This window comes from Schistocerca serialis, chromosome 7 (genome assembly GCF_023864345.2).
Source record: "Schistocerca serialis cubense isolate TAMUIC-IGC-003099 chromosome 7, iqSchSeri2.2, whole genome shotgun sequence".
In the NCBI taxonomy this organism is placed as follows: domain Eukaryota; kingdom Metazoa; phylum Arthropoda; class Insecta; order Orthoptera; family Acrididae; genus Schistocerca; species Schistocerca serialis.
This window is the reverse complement of record NC_064644.1, coordinates 175252510-175268775: the sequence shown is the minus strand read 5'-3', so window position 1 is coordinate 175268775 and position 16266 is coordinate 175252510. Positions and strand designations below refer to the sequence as shown.

At 43.8% G+C, this 16266-nt stretch overlaps 1 protein-coding gene across 1 annotated transcript in view; it reads right to left on the bottom strand.

Annotated features, from left to right (window-relative positions):
* The window catches only part of LOC126412249 (nose resistant to fluoxetine protein 6-like), a 385456-nt gene that overhangs the window by 274168 nt on the left and 95022 nt on the right, over positions 1–16266 (bottom strand). The window contains exon 3 of the mRNA XM_050081747.1: positions 5568–5850. Coding sequence (XP_049937704.1) covers positions 5568–5718 — 151 coding nt within the window. The 5' untranslated portion in view covers positions 5719–5850. The remainder of the gene's footprint in view (positions 1–5567; positions 5851–16266) is intronic.

Below are 16266 nucleotides of genomic sequence, written 5' to 3'. Positions count from 1 at the left end.
GTTACAAAAAGACACGGCCAAACTTTCAGGAAACATTCCTCACACACAAAGAAAGAAAATATGTTATGTGGACATGTGTCCGGAAACGCTTACTTTCCATGTTAGAGCTCATTTTATTACTTCTCTTCAAATCACATTAATCATGGAATGGAAACACACAGCAACAGTACGTACCAGCGTGACTTCAAACACTTTGTTACAGGAAATGTTCAAAATGTCCTCCGTTACCGAGGATACATGAATCCAGCCTCCGTCGCATGGAATCCCCGGTGCGCTGATGCAGCCCTGGAGAATGGCATATTGTATCACAACCGTCCACAATACGAGCACGAAGAGTCTCTACATTTGGTACCGTGGTTGCGTAGACAAGAGCTTTCAAATGCCCCCATAAATGAAACTCAAGAGGGCTGAGGTTAGGAGAGCGTGGAGGCCATGGAATTGGTCCGCCTCTACCAATCCATCGGTCACCGAATCTGTTGTTGAGAAGCGTACGAACACTTCGACTGAAATGTGCAGGACCTCAATCGTGCATGAACCACATGTTGTGTCGTACTTGTAAAGGCACATGTTCTAGCAGCACAGGTAGAGAATCCCGTATGAAATCATGATAACGTGCTCCATTGAGCGTAGGTGGAAGAACATGGGGCCCAATCAAGACATCACCAACAATGCCTGCCCAAACGTTCACAGAAAATCTGTGTTGATGACCTGATTGCACAACTGCGTGCGGATTCTCGTCAGCCCACACATGTTGATTGTGAAAATTACAATTTGATCACGTTGGAATGAAGCCTCATCCGTAAAGAGAACATTTGCACTGAAATGAGGATTTACACATCGTTGGATGAACCATTCGCAGAAGTGTACCCGTGGAGGCCAATCAGCTGCTGATAGTGCCTGCACACGCTGCACATGGTACGGAAACAACTGGTTCTCCCCTAGCACTCTCCATACAGTGACGTGGTCAACGTTACCTTGTACAGCAGCAACTTCTGACGCTGACATTAGGGTTATTGTCAAATGCACGAAGAATTGCCTCGTCCATTGCAGGTGTCCTCGTCGTTCTAGGTCTTCCCCAATCGCGAGTCATAGGCTGGAATGCTCCGTGCTCCCTAAGACGCCGATCAATTGCTTCGAACGTCTTCCTGTCGGGACACCTTCGTTCTGGAAATCTGTCTCGATACAAACGTACCGCGCCACGGCTATTGCCACGTGCTAATCCATACATCAAATGGGCATCTGCCAACTCCGCATTTGTAAACACTGCACTGACTGCAAAACCACGTTCGTGATGAACACTAACCTGTTGATGCTACGTACTGATGTGCTTGAAGCCAGTACTGTAGAGCAATGAGTCGCATGTCAACACAAGCACCGAAGTCAACATTACCTTCCTTCAGTTGGGCCAACTGGCGGTGAATCGAGAAAGTACAGTACATACTAACGAAACTAAAATGAGCTCTAACATGGAAATTAAGCGTTTCCAGACACATGTCCACATAACATCTTTTCTTTAATTGTGTGTGAGGAATGTTTCCTAAAAGTTTGGCAGTACCTTTTTGTAACAATCTGTATACATCATTGATGTTTGAGACTTGAAAAGTCTCTGGAACTGTATTGTTTCATTTGATAAAAGCACCTATGCCTGGGTTTTAGACAGGATCACACGTTTCCTACTATGCTGAGGCGCTATTCCAATACAGTTGGAGAAACACTGCTATGCTGCTCGATTTTAGGAGGAATATTAAGTGGAGTGAGGCGTGAATGGAAATTTGGACATCTATCTGGTGAGCAGGAGACCAGAGTTCGATTCCTGGCCTTGGTCCATATTTTCTTTCATCGCATCAGTCTCTTTACATATATCATTCATATTCACTGTATAAAGCTCTCGCGAGTGGCCAATTTCCTCCTTACGGGGCCAATTTCAAGGGCAGCATGGGTATATTATGATATATTGACACTGATATTGGCTGATTTTTAGTCTTCCATGTTTGTTTTCCTTTTATAGTTAACAGAAGTTGGTTTAAACACGGTGTGCTTCTGATTACAAGTTTTTGTGTGGAATGCAGTCTTTGACTTGCGTTATAAATACTCGTATTGTGATTGCGTTCTTCTCGCATCCGTAATACTGGTTCGGGTAAATGATTCCAAATTTGTTTTTCTTTCACATAAAACAGGAGCTGCTTTCGTTGCATAGTGTTCTGTGAACTTACAAGTATCTGTTATTGCTGACGGATTTTAGTAGGAACTGCTCGATTTAAATGTTTTTTAAGTATACTGATCGTCTTCTACGTTATTTTTGTTTGTTTCCATTTTCCGTACTTCCTCGCATTTAATGGAGAATTCCATGTCAGCAGGTAATGACAGTATTGTTATTCAACTTTATTATATATCTTGCCACGGAATGAGCATGTAATTCTGCTTTGAATGGTGTTGCTTCTTTCCACTGAGTTCTATGCATTTCATATTGGCCTGCAGGGTATGAGTGTAGATGTATGTGGGTGACTAGAGCATTCGCCCTAGCAAATGCTAGAAATGCGACAGTAATTACGCAAATGTTTTCACACGTTGCTAATAGGTATTACAAGCAGTAAATTTTTGCAGGATAAAGTGAGAATTTCGGTATCGTTCATTACATGTGAGAATACGAAAACCGGATGATATAAAAAAAACATAGAACACGAACAATGTTCTTACAGTACATTTACATCGAATAGCTCGCACACGGATTCATAATGCGACGAAATCGGTTTCAATTTTATATGACACCATAACGAATATCGAACGATTTATCCCACCCAATGTTGCTGATGAGAGCAAAAATTAAGCAGATTATGTGGTGTCACCGCCAGACACCACACTTGCTAGGTGGTAGCTTAAATCGGCAGCGGTCCATTTAGTACATGTCGGACCCGCGTGTCGCCACTGTGTGATCGCAGACCTAGCGCCACCACAAGGCAGGTCTCGATATACGATATTGCACTCGCCCCAGTTGTACGGACGACATTGCTAGCGACAATACGGACGAAGCCTTCCTCTCATTTGCCGAGAGACAGTTAGAATAGCCTTCTGCTAAGTCCATGGCTACGACCTGGCAAGGTGCCAATTGTAACAGTGCTTGTATCTTACGAGTCTCATTTGTATAGTCAAGAGAGATGTATCACAAGGAATAAATAAAGTTAAGTATATTCCAAAGCTACGTATTTTCTTGATAGCAGTCATAACGTATCTTGTTCCAGAATTCACGCCCGTCTGCGTTAGATAGCGTGCCTATCGGCCCCCTCAAAATAACACTGTGTCGGCACTTCTGTCGACACATCAGATTATGAGCAACATATTCACGTTTCAATTCAGAGAGTACAATATGCACAAGACGGTAGTAATCAGCAACATAATTTCCTCTTGATAATAGCCACACGGTTGAAACTACAATATTGGACTGAGTGGTGTTGCGCATCGTATTGGTGCCATTGGTAGGTTGACATCCTATATTAGGGATAGTGGCGTCTCATTTTCTACTTGTGTTTACTAGCGCAACTGCGTCTGCTAGCATTGTCTGTCCGCGATTGGCAGCAGCAGCGGTTATCGATATCCAGTACTGTAGTACTATCTTTGGAGGGATGTCATGTGTTTCCAGGTCGGAGTGTGTCGGGCTGTTCAGTTGGAACGGAGCAGCAGTGAGGTACGGCAGCACGAGGACATGGACATGCCGGGACTGCTGGCAGCATGCAGGCACTGCCAGGTTGAGGGTCTGTAGTTTCAAGGGCCACAACCACGTTGTCCACCGGATCCAGGACGTTTGAGTTGGTGAACATTAACACAGTTGTGAAACCTCCACTATTTTGAGATCACGCTGTTTGTTCATGCGTTGCTGCTCGCAGGGTCGCTGAGACGAAGAGCAACAAGTGGAGTGTTTGGACTTGGCGAAATTAGTTAGCCATCCTCTGCATCTCATTATTTATCGTCGGATTCCTTGTGTTTATTGGTGAAGTTCAACCAGCGGTATGTTTCTGCCTAGTGGCCGCTAGTGCCCCAGTTACCTACTCTGGAGATTATCATATTTTCACGGAGTGTACCTTTCCTCGCTTTGCTGCTGCTGCCTGGTAAGGCGTGTAGTTTGACAGCCTCCTTGATTGTGGTCCGGATATGTTGTTTCGTTTGGACTACTTTTGTCATAGTGGTTCCTTCTGTTTCTGGATGTTCTAAACACGAGATTCTGAGGACGCAGTATTGTCTGATGGTTCCACCTTGGCTGGGTTATTACATCGTTGTATTGGTTATCAGACGTTAGGTAGATTTTGCAAGACTGTTGGTCTGCATTTAAACTGTCTCTAGTTTCATTTGCCACCTGGTTAAGTGAAGACAACTCTTGGCTGCCTGTCTCATTGGTTACGAAGTTGAGTGACTTTCCCAGGCCGATCCTTGGAGCACTGTTTGAGGCCCATTTCTCTCTTGGTTTGATCAGACTGTGATTGTGTTTTTTTTTTAATATTTTACTATCTCTTGGAGAAATTTAACTGTTTTAAGAATTTGCTATTCAGGCCTTCAGCGATCAAACTGTTTTTTGAGTTTTTACTATTGGGGCCTTCAGCCGACAAATAATTTGAATTTTTGGTCAATAATGCCATCAACCTTGAATACAATTGTCTTAAGAAATTTTAATTAGATATTGTCTCTTAATAGTGAAACCTTGATGATTGTGTTTAAAAAAAATATTTTCGTATCTGTTGTACAAGTTTAACTGTGCTTAAGAATTTACTATCCAGGCCTTCAGCCATCAATTGTTTTTTTGAGTTATTACTATCGGAGCTTTCAGCCGACAAATAATTTGAATTTTCTGGTTTATAAGGCCTTCAGCCGTGAACGTTTGTCTTAAGAATTTTTGATTAGATATTGTCTCTTAATAGTGAAATTTGGATGAATGTTTTTTATTGTTAACCTTATTCCACAAATAAACTGTACATGATTTAAAAAAAAAAAAACCAAACAAACTGAGCAAACAGCGGTAACTGAGTAAGGCCCCATCCACACTGAATCCTGCCTTTCCCTAAGTCCCATGTTTATTAACAAATAAATAAACCTTACCCTACCACCGGGTTACCAGACACATCCATAAAGTATAAATGAAAAATATCGTCATCTAGTACTCGTATTTCGAAAAGCAATATTACGAATTTCCGCGCATTATTTCTCGTGTTCAAAGTTGCCTTCCAGGCCACTTGAAGCGCTGCTGTCGTTCTGTTTCCGAGTCGTAACACGGGCCACTGGCCTTGCACTTCTGATATTTTGGTGTTCTGTGGGTTACAGGCAACGTTGCTGTCAGAGCTGTGTTGTTCTGTGTTCTAAACTTCGCACGTGCGCTGTGTACTAACTTTCACACCTACAAATTAAATGATATGTTCTTCCTACTCTTCTGCATTCGAACAGTAAGTGAATTGTAGTTAAATTGTACCGTTTCCCATTTAGCAATTTTATTGGCCAGCAGTGTCTCAGAAACAGCTGTGTGACCCACGTTGAATTCCCGCATTCCGCTGTGCCGCTAGGGAGAGCGTTGCAGGGCTACTTACTGCGTATCGTCCGGAGAGATATGTTGCGGTCTGGCTCAGTTAGGTCCCTGCTGTCGACCTCGCACTGGCTGCTCATCTCACGTGTCTGGGCTGCAGCAGCAGTAGCCGCCAGCAGCACCAGCAGCAGCGCAGTACCAGGCGATCCTCCCATGGTGAGGCGCGGCGGTGTACTCCCGTCGGCAAAGGGCGTCGCAGATCTCGCAGCGTTAACCAGACACGCAGTACTCACGTGATAGTTCTCCAAGTGCGCCCGCTTTCTGTGCCCAGGCGCCGGCTCCGTCGTCTGCATCAATATATAAAAATCGCCACAAGTTATCGCTTTGAACGGCGGGAATTTGTACATCCAAAAACAGGGTGACCAGCGAAGGAGTCGCTGATTTCAAGATTAAATATCTCGAAAAGTGTGATCGATACACGAGTGCAACAAACGTTATGTTTATTTGAAAGCTGTAAAAATTTTATACAGGAGTTACACAGAAGTTTGGAAATACACTACTGGCCATTAAAATTGCTACACCAAGAAAAAATGCAGATGATAATCGGGTATTCATTGAACAAATATATTATATTAGAACTGACATGTGATTACATTTTCACACAATTTGGGTGCATAGATCCTGAGAAATCAGTACCCAGAACAACCACCAAAGCTCGTAATAATGGCCTTGATACGCCAGGGCATTGAGTCAAACAGAGCTTGGATGGGGTGTACAGGTACAGCTGCCCATGCGGCTTCAACACGATACCACAGTTCATCAAGAGTAGTGACTGGCGTATTGTGACGAGCCAGTTGCTCGGCCACCGTTGACCAGACGTTTTCAATTGGTGAGAGATCTGGAGAATGTGCTGGCCAGTGCAGCAGTCGAATATTTTCCGTATCCAGACAGGACCTGCAACATGCGGTCGTGCATTATCTTGCTGAAATGTAGGGTTTCGCAGGGATCAAATGAAGGGTAGAGCCACGGGTCGGCCGGTCGGGGTGGCCGAGCGGTTCTAGGCGCTACAGCGTGGAACCGCGCGACCGCTACTGTCGCAGGTTCGAATCCTGCATCGGGCATGGATGTGTGCGACGTCCTTAGGTTAGTTAAGTTTAAGTAGTTCTAAGTTCTAGGGGACTGATGACCTCAGTAGTTAAGTCCCATAGCGCGAAGAGCCATTTTTTTTGCCACGGGTCGTAACACATCTGAAGTGTAACGTCCACTGCTCAAAGTGCCGTCAATGTGAACAAGAGGTGACCGAGACGTGTAACCAATGGCACCCCATACCATCACGCAGGGTGATACGACAGTATGGCGATGACGAATACATGCTTCCAATATGCGTTCACCGCGATGTCACCAAACACGGATGCGATCATCATGATGCTGTAAACAGAACCTGGATTCATCCGAAAAAATGACGTTTTGCCATTCGTGCTCGCAGGTTCGTCGTTGAGTACACCATCGTAGGCGCTGCTGTCTGTGATGCAGCGTCAAGGGTAACCGCAGCCATGGTCTCCGAGCTGATAGTCCATGCTGCTGCAAATGTCGTCGAACTGTTCGTGCAGATGGTTGTTGTGTTGCAAACGTCCCCATCTGTTGACTCAGGGATCGAGACGTGGCTGCACGATCCATTACAGTCATGTGGATAAGATGCGTGTCATCTCGACTGCAAGTGATACGAGGCCGCTGGGATCCAGCACAGCGTTCCGTATTACCCTCCTGAACCCACCGATTCCATATTTTGCTAACAGTCATTGGATCTCGACCAACGCGATCAACAATGTCGCGACATGATAAACCGCAATCAGCATAGGCTACAATCCGACCTTTATCAAAGTCGGAAACGTGATGGTACGCATTTCTCCTCCTTACACGAGGCATCACAACAACGTTTCACCAGACAACGCCGGTCAGCTGCTGTTTGTGTATGAGAAATCGGTTGGAAACTCATGTCAGCACGTTGTAGGTGTCGCCACAAGCGCTAACTGTTGTGTCGGTATTTGGGCCGACACCGTGAAGTTGAGATGGCTGAAAAGGCAAGCTAGACTAACGCAGACGGGCGTGAAGTACTGGAACAGGATACGTAATTAATGTTAGGAAGAAAAGTACGGAGCAGGTTTAATACTTAACTTTACTCAATCATTGTGGTACATCGATCTTGACGATACACAGGAGACTTTAAGTACAATCACTGTATGGCTAATGGCGCCTTGCTAGTTCGTAGCCATTAACTTAGCTGATGGCTATTCTGTCTCTCGGCTAATGAGAGAGAAAGGCTTCGTACATCTGGTCGGTAGCTAGGTTCTCGTACAACTGGGGCGAGTGCTCTCTCGTATCACGAGACCTGCCTTGGTGGTGGCGCTAGGTCTGCGATTACACAGTGGCGACACGCGGGTCCGACATGTACTAAATGGACCGCGGCCGATTTAAGCTACCACCTAGCAAGTGTGGTGTCTGGCGGTGACACCACACTAACCTTGTGTGAATGCTCTGAAAAGCTAATCATTTGCATATCACAGCATCCTCTTGCTGTTGGTTAAACTTCACGTCCGTAGCACGTCATCTTCGTGGTGTAGCAATTTTAATGGCCAGCAGTGTACTTAGAAAAGCTGGAAACAGATGGCTTTCTAATCCCAATATTTAGTGCCTACAAATAGTGCTCCACAGTCTAGAACAATTACTCCACCGTTGAAACGTGCTGAAGGAAGAGGTTGGAATCGTATATTGTATTGAGCAACGTGTTGTTCTGGTTCTACAATGCCACAAATAGCACACGGAAAGGTACAGTTTTCAAACACCATTTAATGTTACATAAGGTTCCGATACAGGAAAAGATTCCCAAGCTCTTCACCAAATTCCAACGACAGGCAGCGTGGCTGAAAGATCTAGCGAAGAACATTGGAACGAGGTAAACTGGAGTTATTCCTGAAAATATAGCCACGGCTTCTGGAATTATTCAGCAAGAGTCAAAGAAGAATTGCAGCAGACACTGGTTTGAAACTTTCGAGCGGGCGGAAAGTACTGAGACGATACATATTTGCATTCAAAATCCCAAGCCACGAGGCCATACCTGTCGGAGCTGTGAGACAGAGGACAGGCTTTGCAAACTACATCTCACATTGACTGGTAATGAAGGATTTGATTTTGACTGCGTCTGGTTCGCAGATGAACCACATCTCACTTGACTGGAGCGTTGAATAAAGAAAAATAGTGATTTTGGGGTTCCGAAAATCCCCATTTGTGTGAAGCGAAACCACTGCATCTCCCTAAGTTACTATTTGGGCTGCGATATACAGCAGAGGCATTTTTGGACCTTTCTTCCTGCAAGAACGATCACTAGTGAAGGTTAAGCTGCGAATTTGGAACAAGTTGTCGCCACAGGAATGGTTCATTCAAAATGAGGCCAGACTGCATCGCCCCGAACAGGTGTTCCGCGTTCTTGATAAACACTTTGCGAACAGAGTCGCTGCGTTGACGTATTGCAAATATGATGGGGCATGGATGGATTGTCTTCCATACCCTCCCGGTCTGACTCCTTGTGAATGCAATCTGTGTGGCATCTGAATTCATTTCCGCAGAAACAATACACGCTCTGATGGCAAATTTCAGAGTTCGTTTGCATCATGTCCTGACTGCAAGTGGTGGACATTTCAAAAAGAGTGATGTGACTGCAAAGACTGCTTGCAAAGGACAAGTTTAATTAGGCACATTCATACTATACGAGCTACACATCGTATAATGCCACCTGTTAGCTGGTTTTCTATTTCGAAATTTCTGTATAAAATTTTTACAGCCTTCGCAGTCAAAATACCTTTTTTTGCACTCGTCTGTCGATCTTAGTTTTTGAGCTACTTAATTTTGAATTCAGGGACACCGTGTACTGCTCACCATTAAAACTGAAACACCGGGGAGGATGATAAAAAATGAAATTCAGCGTATTAAGCGTTTAGGATATAGTAGGAAGAATGGATGAAGAGCTTTGTAGATGACTCGCGAAAATTAGTACGCAGAGCACAACCTATGGCACGATCAACAGTTGTATGCAGAACGGGCATCAAGTGGAACTGAGCTTGTGGTGCACCAGAATCACCTCGAAGGTGTTTGTTTGGAACTGTACGGTTTCCTTCCGAGTGTCAGACCTATCAAGCAAAACTCATTCCCATATTCATATTGCGGTTCTTACGTCTCGCACCTTTCTATACCATTCAGACAAGTCCTCTCCAGATCCGTTTAGGGCAATTCATTCCTCACTTCGTGCTCTTAGTCCACTACCTCCAAGACCTCTCTCCCACTCCCTGCTCAAACCCTCTGACGCGCAGATGTTGGTCCTCGTTACCTGGAGGTATTCCTCAGAATTTTTCCAAACTTTTGTGGAAAGAGATTACATGTCTCTGCCTCTCTTTGGCTTCGATCTGTACATATTTAAAGCTGATATCCCTTTTGTTTAAGAACACTGTTCTGAAAAAATTATTTGAACAAAGACACGAATTAACTTGTAAATATTTTCGTCTTAGAGCAAGTAATCGTGATCATTTTACTTGCAAACAAAGTGACATTTAGATGGTGCTTGAGTACTTGCTGAGCCGGCCGCAGTGGCCAAGTGGTTCTCGGCGCTTCAGTCTGGAACCGAGCGACCGCTACGGTCGCAGGTTCGAATCCTGCCTCGGGCATGGATGTGTGTGATGTCCTTAGGTTGGTTAGGTTTAAGTAGATCTAAGTTCTAGGGGACTGATGACTTCGGATGTTAAGTCCCATAGTGCTCAGAGTCATTTGAACCATTTTTTAGTACTTGCTGAGTGAATCGTTAAATCGAATCTAATTCTCACCGCCGGGGAACAAAATACTAAAACGGGACCCGCTAGGCTTCACAACCAATTGCTATAAACATTCGGCAGAACTACACGTCCATCAGTTTACGTGCACGCTTGATAATCTCAGATCCACCATGTGAAGTGGCCTCTGTTGTACAGAAGGTCGTACAAAATAGTGAACACTTCTATGAGAAAGATTCATCTTCTTTCACTGTGCTCAGCATTGTATGGTGATGAACGATATTGTCAACTGTCCAGGATGGAAAACCTGCCAACCCGTACTTTCATGTCGGGCCACAGTCCTGCATAATCCGTCCTAACCACCAAAATGATCTTCATCGGACGAATATTCGTCATAAAACAGCTTCAATGTTTCGTTTACCTTCGTGGCGCATATGTGTACACATCGTAGAGTTCCAGTGACGTGTGCTGTTCACTGAAAACGACTCACCTTTCTGTTTGAGCAAACGAAATAGCCTATTGGATAAGTCAGTGGACTTGATTCCGGGCCAAACAGATTTAAATTTTCCTATGTTGCCTTAATACACGTCCGACGGTCAGCGTTGGGATGCTTGCTTTGAAATGGTCACGTCCGATCTCTTCCCCTACCAATTATGATCAGTTTCTAATGCTTTAACTCTAATTTTCCCTCTTTTCTCGTTTTCCATGGGTGATGGTTTGGCCATACTACTTTGCTATACCACTTTGGTAAGACAACGGTTCACAAACCTCTCCTCTCTGTCTTACTATCCTTTTACTTCTCATCGTTTTCACATGACGTTATTGTGCCGCAATGTGTATTTTTTTCAATTACCGATACGACAGTAAAAGGAGCTTTGAATAATTTCTTGGCGAAAGAGGAATGCGAAAATTATTGAAGTGAAGCGATTGTCTACAACATAGTTTCATCTATAATTGAGCGTGATTATCCCAAATCTAAACAGCTACAATATCTCACGAATTAGTTGACTGTCAACTGCACTGCTAACTATTACGTAAGAAGTCAGGTGCCACCTCTCTTAAAAATTGCTGTCTATACTCTAGGCATGCAGAAGTACAGTTAGTGAACAATAAAAGAAATACGCCAGGGTACTTTCATAGTTCGGAGAAGCGGTGCGGAAGGGTCAACGAGGAGGACCTAAAGTGACAATAACTGGAGTGAATTTGCATCCTCGTACCGCGTTGGCAATAGCGCCGAGGTCATGCTGCTCCTCGTCTATGAAACAAAAGACTGTCAGCGTTTAAAGCGTGTTGGCGTTGCGTGCTGCGGCTCTGTGTTGTTCCATTCTGCCGGCGGCGGATGTGAGGGGTCGGCCCGCGAGGAAACGTGGCGTTTTGTAACGCCGAAGGCAACATCTGTTTCGTGACAAGACAAAAGAAGAACAAAACGAATGTGTGCATCTTTACAGATCGAAAAACGCGCAGAAGCCATCTTCACGGTGAATGACGCAATGGAACCATGAGGAAATGAGATCAACCGACGACGAGGTTCCTAGAGACGGGAGGGGGGGGGGGGGGCGCTGATTACACAGGGTGTTCACAAAAGAAGGAGCTTGTGGTGTGGGGAGTGAAACACCACTTGACCATGCTGCAGGTCTCGTCTCGGCATTCGTATCAAGTGAGTTAAAGACTCCACAGGAAACATATATCATGTAAGGCAGACAGAATACCAGTCTGGAGCCTCGAATACGCCTGTTAGTCTCTTTAAGCTAGTTATAGCTTATATACAGTGTGTAAATTTTAAGTTGACAAACCAGAATAACTCGAAAAATAAGCTTCACGCAAAAAAATGTGTGGAATCCAAAGTTGATTATTTTCGACGAGGACATTTGCTGATGCTAAAATTATCCCACTACCCCAGCCCCCTGGGAGTAGGGCGGGAGGCAACTTCAAAATTTCAAATGGGAACCCCCATTTTTTATTGCAGGATCAGGTTCTACATAAAAAACTACGTACATTTTGTCTTAAGCATTTGTTTTGATTTTTGGTAGTTGGCGCTGTAATTCAAGAAAATCCATGTCCTCATTTCTGCATGGAAAAGGGTTATGGAGAAATGAAAAATACTTATTTACTTCGTAAATTTTTATTCGCTAAAACTAAAACCCTCTCCATAGGGTGGGGTTTGAGAGAGACGAATTAGAGTTTCACGAACGTTGACCCAAATATTAATTTTTTCCACAGATTCGGATAAGTTTAGTTTGTTTCGTAGTCATGAGACCACACAACTTTTAATTATCAAACAAAACATCTGACTAGCTAACTAACTAACCAAACATTCTACTTACTAACGAGTGAACTCATTAACTAAAAAACTGACTCACGAACCTAATTTTTTTTATTAGATTCGGAGTAATCATTCTTATTCGTCGAGAAGTCTCACAACTGGGGTGTATGCTTAATTTGAGTCATTCAGTTTTGGGTGGAAAAACGTAGAAAACGACATTCATAAATTTATTGACTTAAATCACATTGTTCACACCTTTATTTTATTTCAGAATATAGCGGCTGTTTTTTTCCATAGTACTTTTCTCCAATGAGGCAACATTCACAAACCACGACGAAGTTAATCACCATAACATGCATTACTGTAGTGAACAGAACCCACACTGGATTCGAGAAGTCAACCATCATCGACCTTGGTCAGTTAATGTTTGGTGTGGTATAATTTGCGATAAACTGATGGGTGTATATTTTATAGACGGTAATTTGAATGGCAACAAATATTGAAACCTACTTGAAAATGAACTGCCAGATCTACTTGAAGACCTGACCATCGAACTTCGACAAAGCACGTGGTTTCAACATGATGGTTGTCCAGCGCATTATTCATTAGTAGCGCGCGATGTACTAGACCGACTTTACCATGGTCGCTGAATCGGCAGGGCAGGTCCTGTGAATTGGCCAGCCAGATCGCCTAACCTTACCTCACCAGATTTTTTCTCATGGGGTTATCTAAAAGATATATCTTTTCAGGAAACGCCTACCACTCGCGAAAACATGATGCAAAGAATAAGAGATGCTTGAGTTGCAATTACACCAGACATGTTATCAAAATGTGTGCAGGGATTTACAGCACGAGTCAATAAATGCATCGAAGTTGGAGGTCATCACTTTGAACATTTGATATCATAAAACGGTGAGATGAAAGGGATTTACAGACAACAGACACGGCGAAAGTGAGAGGCGAGGGGACTCACTGGAAACAAACACCACGAAATTCATTTACTTGCAAGAATTTGCAAATTATCAACTATATAACGAAACCAATCGTTCGTTTTCAGGACCACCAAATCTTAAACGGGAATACGTTCATCTTTAATTAGCGAGTGGTTTAGTCTTTCCCTCAGTGAGTCGTTTACTTTGTTTACTCTTTTAGTTAATGAGTTCACTCGATAGTAAGTAGGGTGTTTGGTTAGCTAGTCATATGATTTGTTTGATAATTAAAAGTTGTGAGGCCTCTTGACCACGAAACAAACAAAACGTATCCGAATCTGCGGAAAAAATTAAATTTGGGTCAACATTTTTAAAACTCTAATTCCTCTCTCTCAAACCCCACACTATGGGGAATTTCTTGAATTACAGCACCAACTACCAAGAATCAAAACAAATGCTTAAGACAAAATGCACGTAGTTTTTTTATGTAGAATCTGATTTTGCAATTAAAAATAGGGGTTCCCATTTGAAATTTTAAAGTTGCCTCCAGCCCCACCCCCAGGGGGCTGAGGTGGCTGGCTCATTTTAGCACCAGCAGACGTCCCCCTCGAAAATAATCGACTTTTGATTCTACACATTTTTTCGTGTGAAGCGTATTTTTCGAGTTATTCTGGTTTGTCATCATAAAATAAAAAAAAAAATAAAAAAATGGCTCTGAGCACTATGGGCCTCAACTTCTGAGGTCATCAATCCCCTAGTACTTAGAACTACTTAAACCTAACTAACCTAAGGACATCACACACATCCATGCCAGAGGCAGGATTCGAACCTGCGACCGTAGCGGTCGCGCGGTTCCAGACTGAAGCGCCTAGAGCCGCTCGCCACCCCGGCCGGCTCTAAAATTTACACCCTGTATATGTAAATATCCCTTACAAATTCCGGACAGTGTCTAAATAGATACTCTTGAGATCCGTTTAATAAATACACTTGCTAAGGTCCAGGAGAGCCTCCTGTATGACCGCCTGCAGACACGCAGAGACTTTCGCGGCCTTAATTCACGTCAGTTCGCCTTCGTGGGAGGTAAATAAATTGATGACGCTATAAACAGTGCACTAGTAATAGTTTCAGGAGCCACAGGCAAATATGAAATTGTAATAACCATAGACATTACATGAACCATTAATAATCTCTGGTGGTCTGCAATGTTCGGGAAGCTTAAAGAACTGGATGTACTATATTTCAAATCCTATACAACAGTTTCCTAGGCTACTGTAGACACAGCGTAGTAGAAAGGCGCTCGAGCGGTCGCAAATTCGGCAAGAAATTAACCGAGGGGGTGTTAGAAAGGACCGATCTGTGGGCCCATTTTCTTCTGAGATATCTACTGGAATGAGACTCGAGAGCAGATGGAGTAATGGGATACGGGGATGAGGTATTAATTGTCAGAACAGCTGACAACGGAGACCAGCTATAAGAGAAAGCAAGTGGAACACTTCATACAGTTATACACTGATGCAACAAGAACAGGTTAACAGTCGCATAAAAAAATGAAACAACATACATTCAATGAAAGGATCTGAAACCTACCATTATGGATAAAGGGATGTAAGGCTAAAGGCTAGGGTCAATGTAACATCACGTGTCATTTCCTGTTACCACGTTGTTGACATAATACCTCTGAAGCGTTTAGGCCTTTGGCCTTCGTAATTTCAGTTAATTACAACACATATTAAGCAAGATATTAGATCTCAATAATAGGCCAATAAAAACAGGTAGGCCTTCAATAATAACAGCTAAGACCTCAACATCCGAAACTTAACTGGGGTTTGTGAATCGAAGTTGAAGCTTACCGGTTCCAAAGGGAGCCAAGAATTCATTACAGTAAAACTGGCTTCAACTCACTCATCGGTGTGCCACCTCCCCGAGGTGGCTGGACAGGTTACACACGAAGACAGCACTTGAAGTCAGCCACGGATTCGTATCGGCCCACAAATACGCCCAGAAACCACTCGCCGGGCTCCGTGCCCAAGACGCTTGTTCAAGTCCTCGCCTTACTCTCTGGCTGGACCTCTCACAACGCCCTCCTCGCACCGTTACCACTTCCTCAACTCGCCACCCCACACCACGTTCCGATCCATCAAGAACCTCGAGCAAAGATCTTAGTGGCTTCAAACCAGAGGGACATCACACGACAGATGGAGCTTGTTGCGACGCCTATAACCCCGCCACTGCTTACTATCACTGAAAATTGATCCCTGCATTAAACATGGGAACACAAGCATTAAACGCAAAACAGTAACAAGATAATTAGACTTTCAGCTTGACGAGAGCAACAGCTTCAACGAACATACAGACTGACGAAAGATAAGGCAGAGAAAATACTACGCAAAATAGGACGAGTAAATTGAGCCACTTACAGATTAATAATCACACCGATACGAAATCAATGCTGTGCGCTCTTTTAATCAGTATTGAACTTCGCTGCGAGTGCTTGGGCACACCCTCTATGACCCGCTAGGAACAAAACAGCTGTCAGGCGAGGGCAGAGGAGAGTGCTGCCTAGACTACCTGGGATATCTAGTATCACATCAGCGGAATCACTCTCCGTGCTACTAAAAATATATCCAGTCGATATTACGATCAGATGTCGCGCTGCATCGCACTGGCTGAAACTGGTGAGACCTGACTGGATGGAGCAAATCACTAGAGTGCCAGTTCAAAATCAAGCGTCACCTTAGTCGCTGACGGGAGGAG